A 22,170-nucleotide genomic window follows, 5' to 3' on the forward strand; every position below is an offset into this window, starting at 1 on the left:
TTCTGTGTACTGTGTTTTCTTACATCACCGTCATTCCATGTTGGGGGTTTGCTATTCCTTTTGGGACTGCTCCGAGGCAAGGTAGGATATCTCATTTCTATCTTTGAGGTGTAGCAAGTTTCTAAGGCCGTGACGAGGTATCTAGGTGTTTTAGGAACATCCCACTGCTACTTCTAGTGTTGTCTGATAGATAGGGGATTGCGGTCAGCTTAGTTGCCAACTACTCTTGATGTTTTTGTTTTTTCCTGAGTAATGGGATTTTTTGTATTTGCCCACAGTTACTAGTCCACAACATAGCTCCCTCCGACTATCATCTGTATCCAAAATCAGAAGAAACACCTCAAGGGTACCAAATTTCACAGCATTTCTGATGCCTTGGTTGCTACGGATGCCTGGTTTGAGGCACAACCGAAATCCTTTTTTGTGCTACGCTTACAGAACTTGGAATACCAATGTAAGAAGTGTGTTGACATCAGTAGAAAGGATGTGGATTAAATGTAAGTTTCATCATCCTATCTCATTTCTTTCTGGGTAAAGCCAAAGACTTATCAGCAGTCCCTCCTATTTTTTCCAAGACCATTCCAAAGAACCAGTGATATCCATTACGTGTGGAGGAAAGGCAATTTAAATATCTAAAGAAAATTCTTTACAACTAGAGTACGGAGATTGGGGAATGCCCTATTGGAAGTGGTAGTAATGACAAATATTAAGTCAGCATTTTAGAAAGGTCTGGATCAGTGGCCTACTGCTAATAGCGTTAGATCACGCGGCAGCTATGGGGCCCATGACAGTTGTAGCAACAGAACACATCTCCCCGTCAGCATCACACTTTCAACTGCCGATACAGATAAAAGCAATGATGGAACAGGGTGCTGTTTGCTTCTTCCTCCATCATTCTCCATCTGCATCTGAGCTCTGACATCTCAGCACAGTGGGAGAGAAGATGTCAGTACATCACACCTGCTGTGCAGAGCTTCAGACCACATGCTGCGAAGACTGGAGAAGCAACGTAACGAGGAGAGGTATCTATTTTTTTTATTCAATGTGGGGGCACTATACAGTTTAAAGGGCTATGAGGGGCATCATTATACAGTTTGGATGGCTATGTAGGGCCATTATACTGTTTGCAGGGCTATTGTAGGGGCCATTATACTTTTCACAGGGCTATGTGTAGGGCTATTATACTATTTGAAGGGCTGTGTGGGTCCCATTATACTGCTTGGAGAGCTATGTGGAAGTTCATTACACTGTTTGGTGAAATACAGTACATGGGGACTCATTATACTATACACTGTTTGGAGGACTATGTGGAGCCCATTATACTATTTAGAGAGCTGTGTGGGGGCCAATTATACTTACTGGAGGGTTATGATGGGCCAATTAAACTGTTTGAAGGGCAATATGGGAGCTAGTATACTGTTTGCAGGGCTATGTGGGGGACATTATATTGTTTGGAAAGCTATGTGGGGGCTCATTTTACTGTTTGTAGAGCTACGTGGTGCCCATTATACCATTTGGAGGGCTGTGTGGTGGCCAATTATTCTTGGATGGCTATGTAGGGGCAATTATGTTGTTTTTTGGGATATGTATGGGCCAATTATACTGTTTGGCTGACTATGTCGGGGCCACTTATAATGCCTGGAGAGAAGTGTGGGGGCCATTATACTGTTTGCAGGGCTACGTGGAGGGCAATTATACATTTTGCAGGGCTATGTGGAGGGGTTATTATACTGTTTACAGGGCTCTGCTGGAGTCCATTATACTGTATGCAGGCAATTCTAGAGTGTGAAGAGGTGTGGGAGCCATTATAATGTACGAAGGGCCATTATACTGTATGGATGGGCGTGTGCGGGCCATCATAATGTGTGAAAGGCTGTATCGGGGACATTATACTGTGTTGAGGTTACTGAGCGCCTCATACATGCGGGGCTGGGGGGGTAATATAGGGTCATCATACAGTGCGTGAGAAGGATAATGTGGAGGAATCCCCAGCAGAGGTGTCATGTTTGGGAGGCACTTTTGTTGGCATCATATTTTATGGAGGACATGAAAAGAGTATCTTAATGTGTAGGAAGTCTAAGGGGCTTCAATAAGTGTAAAATTACTTTTCAAGATCTGCTCTTCCATAACCACTCCAAATATTTTTTTCCGTGGGGAGGGGGGGACCAATTAGGAATTCTGCTATGGGGCCCCATGATTTCTATGTACACCACTGGGCTGAATGCTTATAAGTTAGCAATAAAAAAAAATGTATATTTGATGGAAAAAGGTTAACCTTTATATAAACAAAGTTTTAAACTTTAACTTTTTAAACCTACGTAACAATTCAATTCACTGATAGATTTCTATGCACGCAGAATTGTTTTTTCTCACTTGTGTTGTTTCATTAGTGTGCATTCTCCGCCCTCTTGTGGGTCAAGGTTGTAGATGTACAGGTAACCATCTGCAGCAGCAATGAGAAGTCGGGGGATCTTTTGAATTCTAAATATAAATATTTAAGCATTAAAAACAAAAAAACAATAGAATACAAAAGAGCACATTTTTAAAGTTTCTCCAAATCACTTATTTATATACATCACAGACACTGTAGATCAAAATTAGAGAACTTGCTTTTTTCAGAAATAATATAATCTACATTGATCAATATTTGAAGGTTTTTTGTAAGTGGTACACCATGCAACTAGAACAGTGTTTTACAAAAGATCCAAAGTTTATCAACATGAAACCTTTGTTTTGCCCAAAATATGTGATAATCATAATTAGAGAACAACAGCGACTGTAGCACAGAGAAAGATTATAACAAAATTTTCTGAAGGTAACAACAGTTACCAATTAGTAGGAAGTGTACAGGCCTTTGCTTTGAATGACTTCAGCACATCTGGGGCCACAGGACATCATTAGCCTCTCACACTGTTCTGGTGTTATTATGTTCTCTTCCACAGTTCTTTGGCCGTTCTGGGTTTGTTGGTAATAACTTTGTCACCAAGAATTTTTCAGAGGTTTTCAATTGGGTTAGATCAGGACTCTGGGCTAGCCATTTCATTGTTTCAATGTTTTCTGTTTTAAGGAACTGCTTTACCCATTTTGCTGTGTGACAGGGGGCATTGTCTTGCATGAAAATTGCTGGCTGATTGAGTGATGAACTCAAGTAAGGAAAACGTGTTGTTAAAGAAGGTTCTGATACATACTTGCATTCACTCTGCCATGTAGCTATATTAGAGGTCCAACCACTGCTGCAGAAAACATTCCCCAAACCATGACACTTCCTCTATCATCTTTCACTGACTTCTTAACACACTTTGGGTTCAGTCTTTCCCAGTCTGCTGATGAACATGTCTCCCATTAGACCAAAATAAATTAAAATTTCTTTCATAACTAAAATTAACTGTGAACCACTTCTCCTCTGTCCACACAACAAGCTCCTCACCAATGGCGAGTCTAGCCTTTTGATTCTTTCTGCTAATAGGAGGTTTGGTTACTGCAGAGAGGGCTTTTAGTCCAAATGCTCTTAAATCTAGTAACACTGTATGATGAGACAGATCCTTACCCTGTTCAGTGCTGAACTGTCAGGCAATTCCAGCTACAGTGTTGGAACGATTATACATGGAGAGTCTCCGCATTATCCTGTCCTCTCTTGCATTTGACTTTAGAGAGCAACTAGCCTTCTTGGGGGACTTGAAAGAGTTTGTGATGTTGTAATAAATGCAATATTCTCGAAATCACAGACTTGAAATGACCAACTTCTCTTGCTATGGCTGATGGGGTCACACCTTTGGCCTTCAGCTGGACAATCTGCTGCCACAGGATTTCAGTCACTTTGGAACGGTACACTATTTTTGCAAAGTCAGCGCAAACTGGAACGTTAAGCTGTCAGTTACATAGGGTTTGTTAGATAAATAAGGAAATCAGCACCAAGTGCCAGATTAACACCGATAACATGCAGGTATCTGAAAGTGTTCTCTAATTTTGATGAGTGTTATTTTTCATTTATCTCATTAACATTTTTATTAATTTTGATGAGAGTTATTTTTCATTTATCTCATTAACATTTTTATTATGTGTTTTTGAATAACTTAAATGTAAAAAATAAGCTTAAAATACTGCTAGTTTACTCATGTTACGATATAATCACATATGACTAGACAACTGACCTTAGCATTTAGGAAATTGTGTGTTCTCTAATTTTGATATCCAGTGTATAGTTAGGCTGTGGTGCCAAATTCCCCTATGATTACTACAATGAAGGGGAATAAGTTGAGGGATGTGCCCATGTAGATTTTGTTTACATTTTTAGGGCTCATTCAGACATCCATGCAAAATGGTCCGATCTTGAACCGAAATGCATGGACTGGCAGCGGGTCTCCAACCGGAGCAAGACAGCTTCATATATTTCTAGTAGAAGTAAAGAGTCCTGGCACTTGACAATTCAGCTTGTATATGCCTTTATTGCAGCTCACACCTGGATGTTTCAGCCTTCCAAAGGCTTTCAACAGCAGGGAGTATTAACTATTGTAGCACACAAATAATTACAATTGTGCTCAAAAGTTTACATACTGAGACAGATTTTTTTTGCTTTCTTGGCCTTTTTTCAGAGAATATGAAAAAATCTTTTTTTCCACTCATAGTTAGTATTTGAGTGAAGCCATTTATTGTCAAACTACTGAATTTTCTATTTTTATATCCTAATGACAAACAAAAACATCCAAATGACACTGATCAAAATACCCCAGATCTAATACCGTGTATTGCCCCTTCTAACATCAATGACAGATTGAAGTCTTTTGTGGTAGTTGTGGATGAAGTGCTTTATTTTCTCAGATGGTAAAGCTGCCCATTTTACTTGGCAAAAAGCCTCTAGTTCCTGTAGATTCCTGCCCTCATCCATGTTTGCTGGTCTGGCACTGTGAGGGCCAGTCCTGACATTGTGCTGGTGTGTGTGGTTCTGCCACACACGCTGGCACCTGGGCTGCCTTTATTCACGGTTGTCAGTCCTGGCAGCATGGGAGCGGTTCAGACATGTCTCAGGTAAGTGGTGTCTTCATATGGTCCTGCTCATTATATGAGACCTTTTGGTACATAATAATTTATAATATAGCGTTAGGGACCCCCCTATAGAGATTTGCCGTGACGGGGCAGGGGGGCTCAAATCATTGATCAATCATTTGCAAAAAATCTCATTGAATTTTTACAGTAGGAACGAATTTGTGAATAATACACTTTTTATTTCTTTATTGTTGCAAGCCATTCATAAGCAGTGCTGGCTGCCCTCCTTTTTAGATTCCTGGGCTTTGTTGCATGAACTACGCACTTGAGTTCTCCCCAGAGTGGCTCAATGATATTGAGGTCAGGAGACGGAGATGGCTACTTCAGAAGCTTCCCTTTGTTCTGCTGTAGCCAATGACAGGTCGACTTGGCCTTGTGTTTTGGATCGTTGTCATGTTGAAACGATCAAGTACGTCCCATGCGCCGCTTCCGGGCTGATGAGTGAAAACTTGCCTCCAGTATTTGCTGATAACGTGCTGCATTCATCTTTCCTTCAACTTTGACCACATTTCCTGTGCCTTTGTAGCTCACACATCTCCACATCATAAGCGATCCACCTCTGTGCTTTACAGTGGGAATGGTGTTTTTTGACACCTCTATATATGTAATATTTATGATTGTGGCCAAAAGGTTTTCCCATAGATTCGTTGATCATTCTTTTGCTTTCCCCATGACTCACAGTCCAGAAACGTCAGTGGTTGGATGAAAAATGCAAGTCTGTCTGGATCCCAGAAACTCACCCAGCTTTTACGCACATACTAATTACAAGCAAACAGTTCACAGGTGAGGATGTTATGAGCTATTCAAACCCATATGTGTCAACTTCTGTGCATGTTATTAGGCCAAAATCACCAGGGTATGTGAACTTTGACGTAGGTTATTTGGATGTTTTTGGTTGTCATTATGATTTAAGAAGAGAAAACACAGTAGTTTGACAATAAATGGCTTCACCCAATAAATAACCATGAGTGGGAAAAAAGATTTTATGTTATCATTCATATTCTCTGAAAAAAGCAAAAAATCTGCCAGGGTATGTAAACGTTTGAGCACAACTGTACATCCAAAGGAAATTACATCATGCATAATTAAACAGAAAAGTCTATCAAATAATTATAGCACACCTGTCGTATTAATGTTAAACATCAAATCATCATAATATATAACCAAAAAGGAAAGAAAAGAAAAAAAGTCAGGCAAAACACATTATATACAGCATATAACAAAAATTACCAACATAATTGCACAGTCAATACACTTCATAAACCTCTGTTAAATTATCATAAATCCATATATTAACTTAATATTATTTCTATACTAGCTGTAGTACCCAGGCGTTGAACGGAATAGTAACTGTCCCTGTGTCTCTCTCCCAGTCTCTGTCTGTCTCTGTTTGTCTGTATCAGTCTCTGTGTCTGTCTGTGCCTGTCTCTCTGTCTGTCTGTCTGTCTCTTTCTCCAGGCTGTCTCTTTGCCCGGGCTGTCTCTTTCCAGGGCTGTCACTATCTCTCTGTCTTTTTCCCCATCTGTCTGTCTGTGTCTCTGTCTCCCTCTATCCGTCTCTCCTCCGACATCTTATTACCTCACACATAAGCTTCTTAACTAACAGTTTATTTTGTTCTTATAGCAACCACTGACAGTTGCTATTAATAGCATCTAGCTCCCACCTCCATTCAGTTTAATGGAGACATGTTTTTTGGAGAGTAACTGTAAAGCGCTGGGTTAAATTTTCCTGTTAAAACATAGTCTATGACGTTCCCTGAGTCACATGGGGCGTCTGTGCAAAATTTTGTGATTGTAAATGCGACGGTGCGGATTCCTTTAGCGAACATATATACACACACAAAGACTTACACACATACACTCAGTTTTAGATATTAGACTAGCTGAAGTAATGGGCATTGCCCAGGATAGTAACTGTCTCTCTTCGAGTTTCTGTCTGTCTCTGTATGTCTGTCTCTGTCTGTTTCAATTTCTCTGTATCAGTCTCTCTGTCTGTCTCTCTCAATCTCTTTGTCTCTCTGTCTCTTTGCCTGGCTGTCTCTTTGCCCGGCTGTCTCTTTGCCCGGCTGTCTCTTTGCCCGGCTGTCTCTTTGCCCGGCTGTCTCTTTGCCCGGCTGTCTCTTTGCCCGGCTGTCTCTTTGCCCGGCTGTCTCTTTCCAGGGTTGTCTCTTTCCAGGGCTGTCTCTTTGCCCGTCTCTGTCTGTCTTTTTCTGTCTGTCTCTATCCATCTCTCCATCGACATCTTATTACCTCACACATAAACTGCTTATACTAACAGTTTATTTTGTTCCTATAGCAATCACTGACAGTTGCTATTAATAGCCTCAAGCTCCCACCTCCATTCAGTTTAATGGAGACATGTTTTTTGGAGAGTAACTGTAAAGCACGGGGTTAAATTTTCCTGTCAAAACATAGTCTATGACGTTCCTTAAGTCCCATGGGGCGTCTATGCACGCTATATATATACTGTATATGTATATATATTTCACTTTATGAAAAAACTCCTCATTACTTCATTATATGTATGTCTTCTAAGTGTTTTTTTGTGCCTGCAAAGCCTCAAGAGAAGGAGAAAATCACATTACATGTGATCTAATCTAATGCTTGGAACATTGCATGTTTACTGTTTTTTTGTTACAGCTCAGTTTTTTGGTGTTTTTTGTCTGCTATCTTGCTTTATTGCAAGTTGGGGGCGCAGCCCTCCTTATACTGAGGCTGAACAACCAATTGCTTCCCACTTTGCTGTGTATTTAATCTGGGACCCAGCTGACCACTTGTTACCATTCACCTTGGATTTTTGATAGACACAAGTCAGGTATATATAATGGTTTTAACTTTAGTTGGTAAGGGTCCGTCCCAGATGGGTACACCTTGACGAGGTGGGATGGATTCTTACCTTTTTGCAAAAATGTATATACTAAGTACCCTGTTATTTGCATTTGCACTTGCATTTTATTCATTATTATTTAGGGTATTTTTCATACAATTTTTCTTTGTTTTTTTCTTGTCTAGAGGCTGACATTTACATGCTTGGAACATTGCATGTTTACTGTTTTTTTTTGTTACAGCTCAGTTTTTTGGTGTTTTATGTAATCTAATCTGTCTAGCCAGAGCGCTTTCTCACAATGTCTTAGAAGAAACCATTTAATTTGTATTCTCTGTTCAAACCACGAGGATTCATGCAATGTATCCATCTCATGAATCCAAAACGCTTCTTGTTGGAGGAGTGCTTTTTTTTTTTTTTAAATGCTGCCACCCCTCCTAAAAATATTTATCAGCTCCAATACCCGATAACTCAACTGCGATAGTGTATGATTTTTCTCCTTAAAATGCTGAGGCAAAGATAAGAGCAGACTTTGACACCTGATCGTTGGCTTGTGTTTATTGAGGCAGGCTCCTACATGTTGTATAGTGTTATCAACATAAAAGATGCCGCATGGACACTAAGGGCTACTTTGCATGCTGCGACATCGCAAGCCGATGCTGCGATAGTCCCCGCCCCCGTCGCAGCTGCGATATCTTGTGATTGCTGGCGTAGCGAACATTATCGCTATGCCAGCTTCACATGCACTCACCTGTCAAGCGACGTCGCTCTGGCCGGCGACCCGCCTCCTTACTAAGGGGGTGGGTCGTGCGGCGTCACAGCGACGTCACACGGCAGGCGGCCAATAGCAGTGGAGGGGCGGAGATGAGCAGGATGTAAACATCCCGCCCACCTCCGTCCTTCCGCATTCCAGCCGGGACGCAGGTAGATGTTCCTCGCTCCAGCGGCTTCACACACAGCGATGTGTGCTGCCGCAGGAACAAGGAACAACATCGTACCTGTCGCTGCACCGGCATTATGGAAATGTCGGACCCTACACCGATGATACGATAACAACGCTTTTGCGCTCGTTAATCGTATCAAAAAGGATTTGCACACTACAATATCAACTGCGACGCCGGATGTGCCGATGCTGCGATGTCGAGCGTGATAGTCCCCGCCCCCGTCGCAGCTGCGATATCTTGTGATTGCTGGCGTAGCGAACATTATCGCTATGCCAGCTTCACATGCACTCACCTGTCAAGCGACGTCGCTCTGGCCGGCGACCCGCCTCCTTACTAAGGGGGTGGGTCGTGCGGCGTGACAGCGACGTCACACGGCAGGCAGCCAATAGCAGCGGAGGAGCGAAGATGAGCAGGATGTAAACATCCCGCCCACCTCCGTCCTTCCGCATTGCAGCCGGGACGCAGGTAGATGTTCCTCGCTCCTGCGGCTTCATACACAGCGATGTGTGCTGCCGCAGGAACCAGGAACAACATCGTACCTGTCGCTGCACCGGCATTATGGAAATGTCAGACCCTACACCGATGATACGATAACGACGCTTTTGCGCTCGTTAATCGTATCAAAAAGGATTTGCACACTACAATATCAACTGCGACCCCGGATGTGCGTCACTTTCGATTTGAAGCCCGCCTAAGGCCCCATGCTGCCATTTTTGATGCATTTTTTTGTGCAGTTTGACCTTTTAGTCACCACAAACGTCATGCTTTTCCTTCCCCAGCAAAGTCTATAAGATTTCAGTTTTACTATGCACACGTTGTTTTTTTTGTTTGAGTTGCATTTTTGTGATGACCACAAAAATGCAGCATGTCAATTATTTTTGCGTTTTTCCTGTGATTTTCACCCATGGGTGATAAAAAAACGCATAAAAAATGCATGCTCAAAATATGCACTAAAACCACAAGCTTTTTTTGCCACAATATGCATTTCGTGGCCTCAGGGTGCATATTTGTGGTTACGACAAACCTGCAGTGAACGGAAATACCCTACATTATTCGTCTCCTACGGCTCTTAGATGAAAAAGCTAGTCACCTTATGTTGACGGCCAGTGCTGGAAAATAGAACCTTTATGACATTATTACATTGTGCACAACTAAGGCACATAAAAGTTCCATCCCGTCTGTTTGATAATAACAATTGGTTTGTTCCCATCCGAGAACTCCCAAAGTCCATAAGTACTAATTTATTATGGATAGTAGGTAATTTATTTTTAGAAAATATGGGTAGATTGTCAAATTGTGTAACAGATGGATATGCCTGTTTTAATATTGGCCAATATTTTTTTAATGATGCTGTCAACATGTCAATTCATAGGGAGGAATTCCCGCACAAATGGTATACACGTAGAAATACCTTCAGATCTACAGTAACTCTTATTACATCAACTTTCTAGCTTGTTCTAGTATGTCAGGGTAATCCCTAGATAAAAACTGCTCCTGCATCTCATTACTAGAGATGAGCAATATTCGAGGTTCGCCAATTTCATGTTCGAGTGATTTTGGGGGGTGCTCGAGATCGAACTCGAACTTTTTGCTAAAAGCTCGACAGCTCGAGTTACATTCGATAACTGTTCAATCACCAAAAACGTGGCTTAAGGCTTTGTGCACATGTTGCTATCTGCATGCGTCCTGCGTCCCCAGCACAATCCCTCTCCATTTCCTACTCACCGATGACGTGCGTCTCGCTCCACGGCTGTCACAAATCTGCGGCGTCTTTTCCTCTTTAGAAAATGGCTGCTGCTTCATTAGTCAATTAGTTATTCCGTGCTTTCCCCGCCCACCGGCGCTTATGATTGGTTGCAGTCAGACACATCCCCAAGCTGAGTGACAGCTGTCTCACTGCAACCAATCACAGTAGCCAGTGGGCGGGTCTATATCGTGCAGTAAAATAAATAAATAAAAAAATGCGGTTTCCTCCATATTTGATACCTGACAGAATAAAGCCACACGGCTGGAGGCTGGTATTGTCAGGATGGAGAGCTCCACGTTATCGGGAGCCCACTACCCTAACAATATCACCCAGCAGCCGCGCAGAATAGCTGCATCCAATAGGTGCGACTGTCCTGGGGAACTCTACCCAGCTCATCCCCAATTGCCCTGGTGCTGGTGCGGTGGCAATTGGGGTAATAATGAGTTTAATCAAGCCAGGCGTGTACCCGAGATACCTTTCATGATTAAACTGACAGTTAAAGTAAAGAAACACACACCGCAAAAAATCCTTTATTTGGAATAAAAGACAAAAAACATCCTGGTCCACCCCTTTATTAATTTAAAAAATACTCCTCCAGGTCCGAAGTAATCCACACGACACTGTCAGCTCTGCACCCTCAAGATGTAGCAGCACCGTAGCAATGAAGAGACTCACGCGGTTAGCAGAGACTTCAGTCAGCCCTGCAGACTTCAAGATTACAAAATCTGCCTATCTATATTGTTAGAGGCACTAGACTAGTGGATGAAGTGCCCGCCTAAGAAGCATAACGTCTGGAGTTCTGGTCCCAGTAAAGAACTTAATTTTTTTTTTTAAATTATAATTATTATCTATTTATAAAGTGAAAGTAAATAAACACACTGCGAAAAATCCTTTATTTGGAATAAGAGACAAAAAAACACAGTTTCACCATTTTATTAAAATCCTCCAATACCCCTCCAGGTCCGACGTAATCCACACGACACTGTCATCTCTGCTACAGAACACGAGTGCTCTGTATGAGCACCACGTAGCAATCAAGTGAATCACGTGGTCAGCTGAGACTTCAGCAATCCAGACTTCATGATTACCAAATCTGCCTATCTTTCACATTGGAGGCAATAGCTGAGTGGATAGAGTGCTCACCTAGGAAAGATAAGGTCGCGAGTTCTAGACCTGGTAAAGAATTTTATTTTTTTTTATTTTTAATTTTAAATTATATTTATAATATATTTATAAGTATAATTTAATTATGCACTGAGAGGAGGAGCCAGACATCAGCTGTGAGCTCTCTCTCTCTCTCTCTCTCCTTTCTGTCTCTCTCCTTTCTCACTCTCTCCTTTCTCACTCTCTCTCTCTCCTTTCTCTCGCTCTCCTTTTTCTCTCTCTCACTCCTTTCTCTCGCTCTCTCCTTTCTTTCTCTTCTTCTTTCTCCTCTTTCTTTTCTCTCTCTCGCTCTCTCTCTCCTTTCTCTCTCTCCTATCTCTCGCTCTCCTTTCTTTCTCTCCTTTCGCTCTTTTTTCTCTCTCTCTTCTTTCTCCTCTTTCTTTCTCCTCTTTCTCCCTCTTCTTTCTCTCGCTCTCTTCTTTCGCTCTCTCTCTTCTTACACTCTATCTCTTCTTTCGCTCTCTCTTCTTTCTCTATCTCTCTCTTCTTTGTCTCGCTCTCTCTTCTTTCTCTCTCTCTCTTCTTTCTCTCTCTCTCTCCTTTCTCTCGCTTTCTCAGACCTGGCGATGATCAGCTGATGCGGTCATCTGACGGAATCAGCTGAAACTATGTGGAGCGGTGAGGCCGGCTTTCTACGACCCGGCCGGCTAAACTATCAGCTGATGCTGTCGGACAGGAGTCTGCACTGAAGTGTGTAGTTTGTTTTGTTTTTTTTCGCACTGATGCATCAGCTGATTGTATAAAAGCAGTTTATACAATCAGCTGCTGTGTCATGTGATTCATGCCTTTGAAAGTGACACATCATCTGATCGCTTTGCCTTCCAGCAAACCGATCAGATGATATTGGATCTGGATTGGAAAGCGGGACCCTTGACCCAGGATTACTGCGGAGGGGGGTTCTTTATTTCAACAAAGATGGAGTCACTAATTGTGTTGTGTTTTATTTATAATAAAAATATTTTTCTGTGTGTTGTGTTTCTTTTTATCGGTATTAGAAATTCATGGTGGCCATGTCTAATATTGGCGTGACACCATGAATTTCGGGCTTAGGGCCAGTTGATAATATACAACTAGCCCTAACCCCATTATTACCCAGCGAGCTACCCGTCACCAGGGCAGCTGTGAGAGCTGGATACAGCGCCAGAAGATGGCGCTTCTATGAAAGCGCCATTTTCTGGGGCGGCTGCGGACTGCATTTTGCAGCAGAGGGGCCCAGAAAGCTCAGGCTAACCTGTGCTGTGGATTACAATCCCCAGCTGCCTATTTGTACCTGGCTGGACACAAAAATATGGCGAAGCCCACGTCATTTGTTTTTTAATTATTTCATGAAGTTCATGAAATAATAAAAAAAGGGCTTCCCTATAGTTTTGGTTCCCAGCCGGGTACAAATAGGCAGCTGGGGGTTGGGGGCAGCTCGTAGGTGCCTGCTGTACCTGGCTAGCATACAAAAATATGGCAAAGCCCACGTCATTTGTTTTTGAAGTATTTCATGAAATTCATGAAATAATTAATAAAAAAAAGGGCTTCCCTATATTTTTGGTTCCCAGGCGGGTACAAATAGGCAGCTGGGGGTTGGGGGCAGCCCGTAGCTGCCTGCTGTACCTGGCTAGCATACAAAAATATGGCGAAGCCCACAATTTTTTTTAGGTGGGCAAAAAACTCCTGCATACAGTCCTGGATGGAGTATGCTGAGCCTTGTAGTTCTGCAGCTGCTGTCTGGAGGAGAGCAGACAGCAGCTGCAGAACGACAAGGCTCAGCATGCTCCATTCACTAGTGTATGCAGGAGAGCAGACAGCAGCTACAGAACTACAAGGCTCAGCATACTCCATCCAGGACTGTATGCAGGAGTTTTTTGCCCACCAAAAAAATGACGTGGGCTTCGCCATGTTTTTGTATGCTAGCCAGGTACAGCAGGCAGCTACGGGCTGCCCCCAACCGCCTATTTGTACCCGGCTGGGAACTAAAAATATAGGGAAGCCCGTTTTTTTTAATTATTTCACTTATTTCATGAAATAATTAAAAAACAAATGACGTGAGCTTCGCCATAGTTTTGTGTCCAGCCAGGTACAACTAGGCAGCTGGGGATTGGAATCCGCAGCACAGGTTAGCCCGAGGTTTCTGGGCGCCTCTGCTGCGAATTGCAATCCGCAGCCGCCCCAGAAAATGGCGCTTTCATAGAAGCGCCATGATCTGGCGCTGTATCCAACTCTTCCAACAGCCCTGGAGCCGGGTGGCTTGCTGGGTAATCATCATGAGTTAATACTAGCTTTGTTTTACTAGCTAGTATTAAGCCAGAGATACTTAATGTCAGGCAAGTTTGACCCAGCCATTAAGAATCTCCAATAAAGGGTTAAAAAAAAGACACCACACAGAGAAAAAATACTTTAATAGAAATAAATACACAGACACACTTAGAGACTCCATGTTTATTACTCCCTCTTAACCCTCCACGATCCTGGTCTTCTGTCTTCTTTCTCCTGCAACACATGGAGCACTGCTACATCAGCAGCGCTGCATGTGAGGAAGGATGCTGCTTCCCGTGCAGCCTTTTCGCTACGTGAGTGAGAAGGAGCTGCTGCCTGTAAGCGGTGACGTCACCACTGACAGGCGCGTTGCTATAGCAACGGTGATCTCCGTTATTCACCAGCTGTGGCAGCCGGTGAATAACGGAACGGGGAAGCAGACCGGTAATCCGACCGTGTGCCAGAGCATATCGCCGGTACACGTAGATACACAAACGATCACCGCGTACTGGAGAGATGCACTGACAGGTCCTAGCATGACGTCAAAGCCATGTGACCAGTCTGTAGGCAATGAGATAAGACACGCGACTGGTCACATGCTATTTTGACGTCATGATAGGTCCTATCATCAGTGCTGGTTACCGGGAGGATGCAGCGATTATCGGATGGAAAAGTGGCTGGAGACAGAGTGCAGGACGCGTCGCTGGGACAGGTAAGTGTAATGGCAATGTTTATTAACTGTATGTGTACATTTATAATGTGTTTTTATGTGTTTGTGATTGCCTCCCATTGTTTTCAATGGGGTTCAAGAGGTTCGTCGAACGGCTCGCCGAACCGAACTCGATCACGGCATCCGTTCGACGAACCAAACTCGAGCCTCTAGAGGCTTGCTCATCTCTACTCATTACATCTCTGTTCACATATATTAGGATCAGACACTATGTTTAACTCCTTCAGCCCCCAGCCTATTTTGACCTTACTGACCTCGCCATTTTGCGCAATTCTGACCACTGTCCCTTTATGAGGTTATAACTCTGGAACGCTTCAACGGATCCTAGTGATTCTGACGTTTTTTTGTGACATATTGTACTTCATGAAAGTAATAAATTTAGGCCAATATTTTTTTGTGTTCATTTTTGAAAATTTCGGAAATTTGGTGAAAATTTTGAAATTTGCGCAATTTTCAAAATTTCAAATTGTATGCCCATAAATCTGAGAGATATGTCACACAAAATAGTTACTAAATAACATTTCCCACATGTCTACTTTACACCAGCGCAATTTTCAAAACAATTTTTTTTTTTGTTAGGAAGTTAGAAGGGATCAAAGTTCATCAGCAATTTCTCATTTTTCCAACAAAATTAACTAAAAACTTTTTTTAGGGACCACATCACATTTGAAGTGACTTTGAGAGGCCTAGGTGACAGAAAATACCCAAAAGTGACCCCATTCTAAAAACTGCACCCCTCAGGCTACTCAAAACCATATCCAGGAAGTTTATTACCCCTTTAGATGCTTCACAAGAATCAAAGCAATGTGGAAGGAAAAAATGAAAATTTACTTTTTTACACAAAAATTTACTTTAGAAATAAAATTTAGCATTTTCACAAGGGTTTCAGGAAAAATTACACCATAAAATGTATTGTGCAATTTCTCCTGAGTACACAGATACCTCATATGTGGTGGAAATCACTTGTTTGGGTGCACGGCAGGGCTCGGAAGGCAAGGAGCGCCTTTTGACTTTTCAAACGCAAAATTGTCTGGAATAGTTAGCGGATGCCATGTTGCGTTTGGAGACCCCCTGAAGTGCCTAAACAATGGAGCTCCCCCACATGTGACCCCATTTTGGAAACTAGACCCCTCATGGAATTTTTTTTAGATGCTTAGTGAGCCCTTTGAACCCCTGGAACTCCCCTCATAGGAGTTTATAACGTTGAGCCGTGAAAATATATATATATTTTTTTTTACCACAAAATTGTTACTTCAACTAGGTAGCTTTTTTTTTCCAAGGGTATCAGGAAAAATTACACCCTAAAATGTATTATGCAATTTCTCCTGAGTACACAGATACCTCATATGTGGTGGAAGTCAAGTGTTTGGGTGCACAGCAGAGCTCGGAAGGCAAAGAGCGCCATTTGACTTTTGGAGCTAATTTTCCATTCAAAAAGTCAAATGGCGCTCCTTCCCTTCAGAGCCCTGCTGTGCACCCAAACAGTGGTTTATGACCACATATGAGGTATCTGTGTACTAAATTGCCCAACAAATTTTAGGATCCATTTTATCCTGTCGCCCATGTGAAAATGAAAAAAAATAAGGCTAAAAGAAAATTTGTGAAAAAAAAAGTACTTTTTCATTTTTACGGATCAATTTGTGAAGCACCTGGAGGTTCAAAGTACTCACTATGCATCTAGATAAGTTCCTTTGGAGGTCTAGTTTCCGAAATGGGGTTACTTGTGGGGGAGCAGCAATGTTTAGGCACACAGGGGCTCTCCATACGCGACATGATGTCCTGCTAACAATTTGAATGGAAAATTAGCTACAAATATTTTTGACATCATGTGGCGTATGGAGAGTATGTAGTGTATGCCAGGTTGGTGTGTGTGTGTGTAGTGTAGTATACGTCAGGTTGTGTATGTGTCTGTAATGTAGTATATGTCAGGTTGGTGTTGTGGCGTTTACCACACACACATCAACCTGACGTACACCACACCCCACACCAAACTAACACACTACATCACACACAACAACCTGACATAGTGTATTTTAGGTTGGTGTGTGGTGTATGTCAGAATGCTGTGTGGTGTATACTACACCACACATACCAACCCGACATACACTGCACACCACACACATACATCAACCTGACCTACACTACACCACATACCAACCTGACATAGTGTATGTCAGGTTGGTATGTGGTGTAGTGTAGGTCAGGTTGATGTATGTGTGTGGTGTAGTGTACATCAGGTTGGTACGTGTGGTGTAGTATACACCACACACCATTCTGACATACAACCCATACCAACCTAACATACACCAAGTCAGATTGGTGTGCAGTGTATGTCAGGTTGGTGTGCAGTGTGGTATAAGGTAGTGTACGTCTGGTTTGTGTGTGTCAGGTTGATATGTGTGGTGTTGTATACACACACACATACACACACACTACCTGATGTACACTATAACACACACACCAACCTGACGTAGTGTATTTCAGGTTAGTTTGGTGTAATGTACGTCAGTTTGGTGTGTATGCGGTTTAATGCACTAGCGCTAGGTTGGGGGTTACTCACACTTTACTGTATGTATTCCTCCATGGCCTCCGACTCTTCTCCTCTCGGCCTCCGACTCTTCTCCTCCCGGCCTTCGACTCTTCTCCTCCCGGCCTCCGACTCTTCTCCTCCCGGCCTCCGGACGATTTCTTGTCCTGCGACGTCGAGTCTGTGTCACTGGAGGAGGAAGAGTGGGAGAAATAGAGAAAAGGGAGGTCCTCTCCCTCAATATCAGCTTGGGAGGCATGTGCCTCCTCAGCTGAGTACACCCTTTGTAACTGGGACGAGCGGGACATTTTGTGTGCTGTGTGCATGTGTAAAAAATCCCCTAAACTTTATTATAGTGTGCGTGTGTGTATGTGCGAGTGTTTGGAGGGGGCTGTCAGGCGCGGGGAGCTGTCAGGCACGGGGAGCTGTCAGGCGCGGGGCTGAGAGGCAGGAGCCAGTAGCAGCAGGGGGGGTGGGATCCCTGGGGCAAGGGGGTGAGATCCCTGGGGCAAGGGGGTGAGATCCCTGGGGCAAGGGGGTGAGATCCCTGGGGCAAGGGGGTGAGATCCCTGGGGCAAGATCCCTGGGGCAGCGGGGTGAGATCCCTAGGGCAGGGGGGTGAGATCCCTGGGGCAGGGGGGCGATCACAAAGCTGGGGCAGGGGGGCGATCACAGAGCTGGGGCAGGGGGGCGATCACAGAGCTGGGGCAAGGGGGGGCGATCACAGAGCTGGGGTAGGGGGGCGATCACAGAGCTGGGGTAGGGGGGCGATCACAGAGCTGGGGTAGGGGGGTGATCACAGAGCTGGGGCAGGGGGGGGGATCACAGAGCTGGAGCAGGGGGGAGATCACAGAGCTGGAGCAGGGGGGCAATCACAGAGCTGGAGCAGGGGGGCAATCACAGAGCTGGAGCAGGGGGTCGATCACAGAGCTGGAGCAGGGGGGCGATCACAGAGCTGGAGCAGGGGGGCGATCACAGAGCTGGAGCAGGGGGGCGATCACAGAGCTGGAGCAGGGGGGCGATCACAGAGCTGGGGCAGGGTGGCGATCACAGAGCTGGAGCAGGGGGGCGATCACAGAGCTGGAGCAGGGGGGCGATCACAGAGCTGGAGCAGGGGGGCGATCACAGAGCTTGAGCAGGGGGGCGATTACAGAGCTGGAGCAGGGGGGCGATCACAGAGCTGGGGCAGGGGGGCGATCACAGAGCTGGGGCGGGAGGAGCTAATTACTGGCAGCAGCAGCAGGGGTCATCACAGTAATCAGCACGCTGGCAGCAGGATGTCAGAAGCAGAGCTGTGAGGGATCACAGGGCAGGGGGGAGCAGGGGACGAGGTGGGGGGTGTAATCGGACGATGCGGGGGATCAAAGATCGGGGTGGGAGTGGGGGGAGGTGGAATTGGACGGCAGGGGGAGCGGAGGACAGCAGAAGGGAGCATATCTTACCTGGCAGCGCAGTGATCGGTGGTGGCAGATCCTGGCAGCGCGTTGATCGCGATGGCGACGGCAGCAGGGGACCTCCGTCTTCACCCTCCACGGTCAGGATGAAGCTGAAGGGGGAGGGCACCCACCGGTCACATCGCTCCTCCACATCTGATTGGAGGGATAGCATCACATGGACACTAGCTCCAATCAGATGGGGGGGGGGCATTGCATGGAGCTCTCCCTGCTCCAGCCAATGGCAGATGATATTGCATCATCAGCCATGGCTGGATTGTAGTATTTCACCAAGTTTCATTGGGTCGGGAAGAGGTTAAACCTCAAAAATTGCAATTTTCCAATTATCTTTTTTTGTTGAAGTGTTAGACACTATTTTTATCTGTAAATTTCTTATAAATAGCTGTTGATTTTTACTCACTAGTGTATCCAAAAATTTCACCTGATTTTCGTTGAACACCACAGTGAATTTAAGTTCCCTCCCAGATGTTATTAATAGCATCAACAAACTTAAGGAGAGTGTCAAGTGGCCCCTCGCTTATGCAAAAGAAATCATCCAGAAATCTCCACCATGCCTTAGCATGTGAAATAAATGACCCATAAGTATAGATGAAAAAATTCTTAAAATGACATCTGTTTGAATAAGGTGGAGCCACATTAACACCTATGGACTAACCATGTTTCTGCAGAAAAAAAGTGTGATCAAATAGAAAAAAAATGTTGTTCAAAATCAATTAAATCCCCTCCATAATAAAAGCATGCTTGTCATAATAAAAGCATGCTAATCCCGCACTGTGGAATTCACATCTAGTAGCTACTGAATTGCCTTCAAACCTTTTCAATGCTCAATGGATGTGTATAAGCTTACCACATCTATGTTAACTAACCAAGCATCAAGACCCAAGTTATTAAATGTCCTAATTTTGTTCAAAAAGTCTAAGGTATCTAACAAGAAAGATTGCGTTTTTCACTAAAGGGTTAAGTATGCGTTCAATGCTTTTGAATTTGGCAGACACATTGAGTTACTGGACGCCACAATAGGGCCCCCAGAGAGGTTCTATGTTTCCACTATGGTCTTGTGCACCTTCGGTAAAATATATAAAAACGGCACTCTTGCTTCCACATTATATAGATATTCAGATAATGTTTTATCAGTTATGTTCAAACCAGTATATTTCTTGATGAACGTATTAACCTCTTTTCTTTATATCTGATGATGGATTTCTAGATAATGATTGATATGCGTTAACATCTCCTAGTTGTTGCATGACCTCCCTCCGATATGCCCCCATCCATAACTATTGAACCCCCCCTTTTTCAGCAGGTTTTATCTCTATAGTGTTGTCATTTATCAAAGATTGTAGTGCACCTCATTCTTCCTCGTTCAAATTACCTCTACATAAAAAAACCTTTGTTTTTGTATTCTCTTAGGAATTTATCTACCTCCTTTTGAACAAATCAAATAAACGTTTCTATAGGATGGTAAATCCTGATGGGATTATAACTACTCTTAGGGTACCGTCTCACTAAACGACGTATCAGCGATTCCGACCACAATATTGACCTGGTCAGGATCGCTGGTGCGTCGCTACATGGTCGCTGGTGAGCTGTCAATCAGGCAGATCTCACCAGCAACCAGCCAGCAGCGACTCGTGGAAACGATGCTGCGCTTGGTGACCAAGGTAAATATCGGGTAACTAAGCAAAATGCTTTGCTTGGTTACTCGATATTTACCCTGGTTACCAGCGCACACCGCTTAGCGCTGGCTCCCTGCACTCGTAGCCATGGTACACATCGGGTTACTAAGCAAAGCGCTTCACTTAGTTACCCGATGTGTACTCTGGCTACGTGTGCAGGGAGCCGGCACTTGCAGCCTGAGAGCGGCGGACGCTAGTAACCAAGGTAAATATCGGGTAGCCAAGAAAAGCGCTTCGCTTGGTTACCCAATGTGTACCTTGGTTACCAGCGTCCGCAGCTTCCAGACGCCGGCCCCCTGCTCCCTGCACATTCAGATCGTTGCTCTCTCGCTGTCAAACACAGCGATGTGTGCTTCTCAGCGGGAGAGCAACGAGGAATAAATTAACCAGCGCTGTGAGTAACGATCAGCAATTTCACAACAGGGGCCAGGTCGCTGCTTAGTGTCACACACAGCGAGATCGCTAATGAGGTCACTAGTGCGTCAAAAAACCTGTGACTCAGCAGCGATCTCGCTAGCGATCTCGCTATGTTAGACGTACCCCTTAGTTTTAAATCCCAGCTCTTTTAATTTATATTCTTCACCACCCTCATCGGATACAGATGATATACAGTCAGGTACATTACATATTGGCCAATATGAGGAAATTGTTTATGGAGTGAAAAAAAAGTATTATATATATAGTGGGTACGGAAAGTATTCCGACCCCTTTAAATTTTTCAATCTTTGTACCATTGCAGTCATTTGGTAAATTCAAAACAGTTCAATTTTTTTCTCATTAATGTACACTCTGCCCCCCACCATCTTGACAGAAAACACAGAAATATAGAAATTTTTGCTAATTTTTTAAACAAGAAAAACTGAATATCACATGGTCATAAGTATTCAGACCCTTTGCTCAGACACTCATATTTAAGTCACATGCTGTCCATTTCCATGTGATCCTCCTTGAGATGGTTCTACTCCTTCGCTGGAGTCCAGCAGTGTTTAATTAAACTGATAGGACTTGATTTGGAAAGGCACATACCTGTCTATATAAGACCTCACAGCTCCCACTGCATGTCAGACCAAATGAGAATTATGAGGTCGAAGGAACTGCCCAAAGAGCTCAAAGACAAAATTGTGGCAAGGCACAGATCTGGCCAAGATTACAAAATAATTTCTGCAGTACTCAAGGTTTCTAAGAACACAGTGGCCTCCATAATCCTTAAATGGAATAAGTTTGAGACCACCAGAACTCTTCCTAGACCTGGCCGTCCAGCCAAACTGAGCAATCATGCGAGAAAAGCGTTGGTGAGAGAGGCAAAGAAGAACCCCAAGATCACTGTGGCTGAGCTCCAAAGATACAGTAGGGAGATGGAAGAAAGCGAGTGGCACAGAGTCAACTATCACTGCAGCCCTACACCAGTCGGGACTTTATGGCAGAGTGGCCCGACGGAAGCCTTTCCTTAGTGGAAGACATATAAAAGCCCACATAGAGTAAAACACATGAAGGACTCCACGATTATGAGAAATAAGATATTGTTGTCTGATGAGACAAAAATAGAACTTTTTGGTGATAATTCTAAGCAGTAAGTGTGGAGAAAACCAGGCACCGCTCATCACCTACCCAATACAATCCAACAGTGAAACATGGTGGTGGCAGCATCATGCTATGGGGTGTTTTTCAGCTGCAGGGACAGGATGACTGATTGCAATTGAAGGAAAGATGAATGCAGCCAAGTACAGAGATATCCTGTTAGAAAACATCTTCCAGAGTGCTCTGGACCTCAGACTTGGCCAAAGGTTCACCTTCCAAAAAGACAATGTCCCTAAGCAC

General features: G+C 43.9%; 1 protein-coding gene across 2 annotated transcripts in view; it reads right to left on the reverse strand.

Moving 5' to 3' along the window:
• The window catches only part of WIPI2 (WD repeat domain, phosphoinositide interacting 2), a 738,254-nt gene that overhangs the window by 164,297 nt on the left and 551,787 nt on the right, over positions 1 to 22,170 (reverse strand). The window contains exon 10 of one of the 2 annotated variants that reach the window (XM_075319052.1): positions 2,374 to 2,481. The exons of the other annotated variant lie outside the window; for it this stretch is intronic. Within the exon in view, the coding sequence (XP_075175167.1) occupies positions 2,374 to 2,481 (108 nt within the window). The remainder of the gene's footprint in view (positions 1 to 2,373; positions 2,482 to 22,170) is intronic. 2 annotated transcript variants of the gene reach the window in all.

This window comes from Anomaloglossus baeobatrachus, chromosome 7, assembly GCF_048569485.1.
Source record: "Anomaloglossus baeobatrachus isolate aAnoBae1 chromosome 7, aAnoBae1.hap1, whole genome shotgun sequence".
NCBI classification, from domain to species: Eukaryota; Metazoa; Chordata; class Amphibia; order Anura; family Aromobatidae; genus Anomaloglossus; species Anomaloglossus baeobatrachus.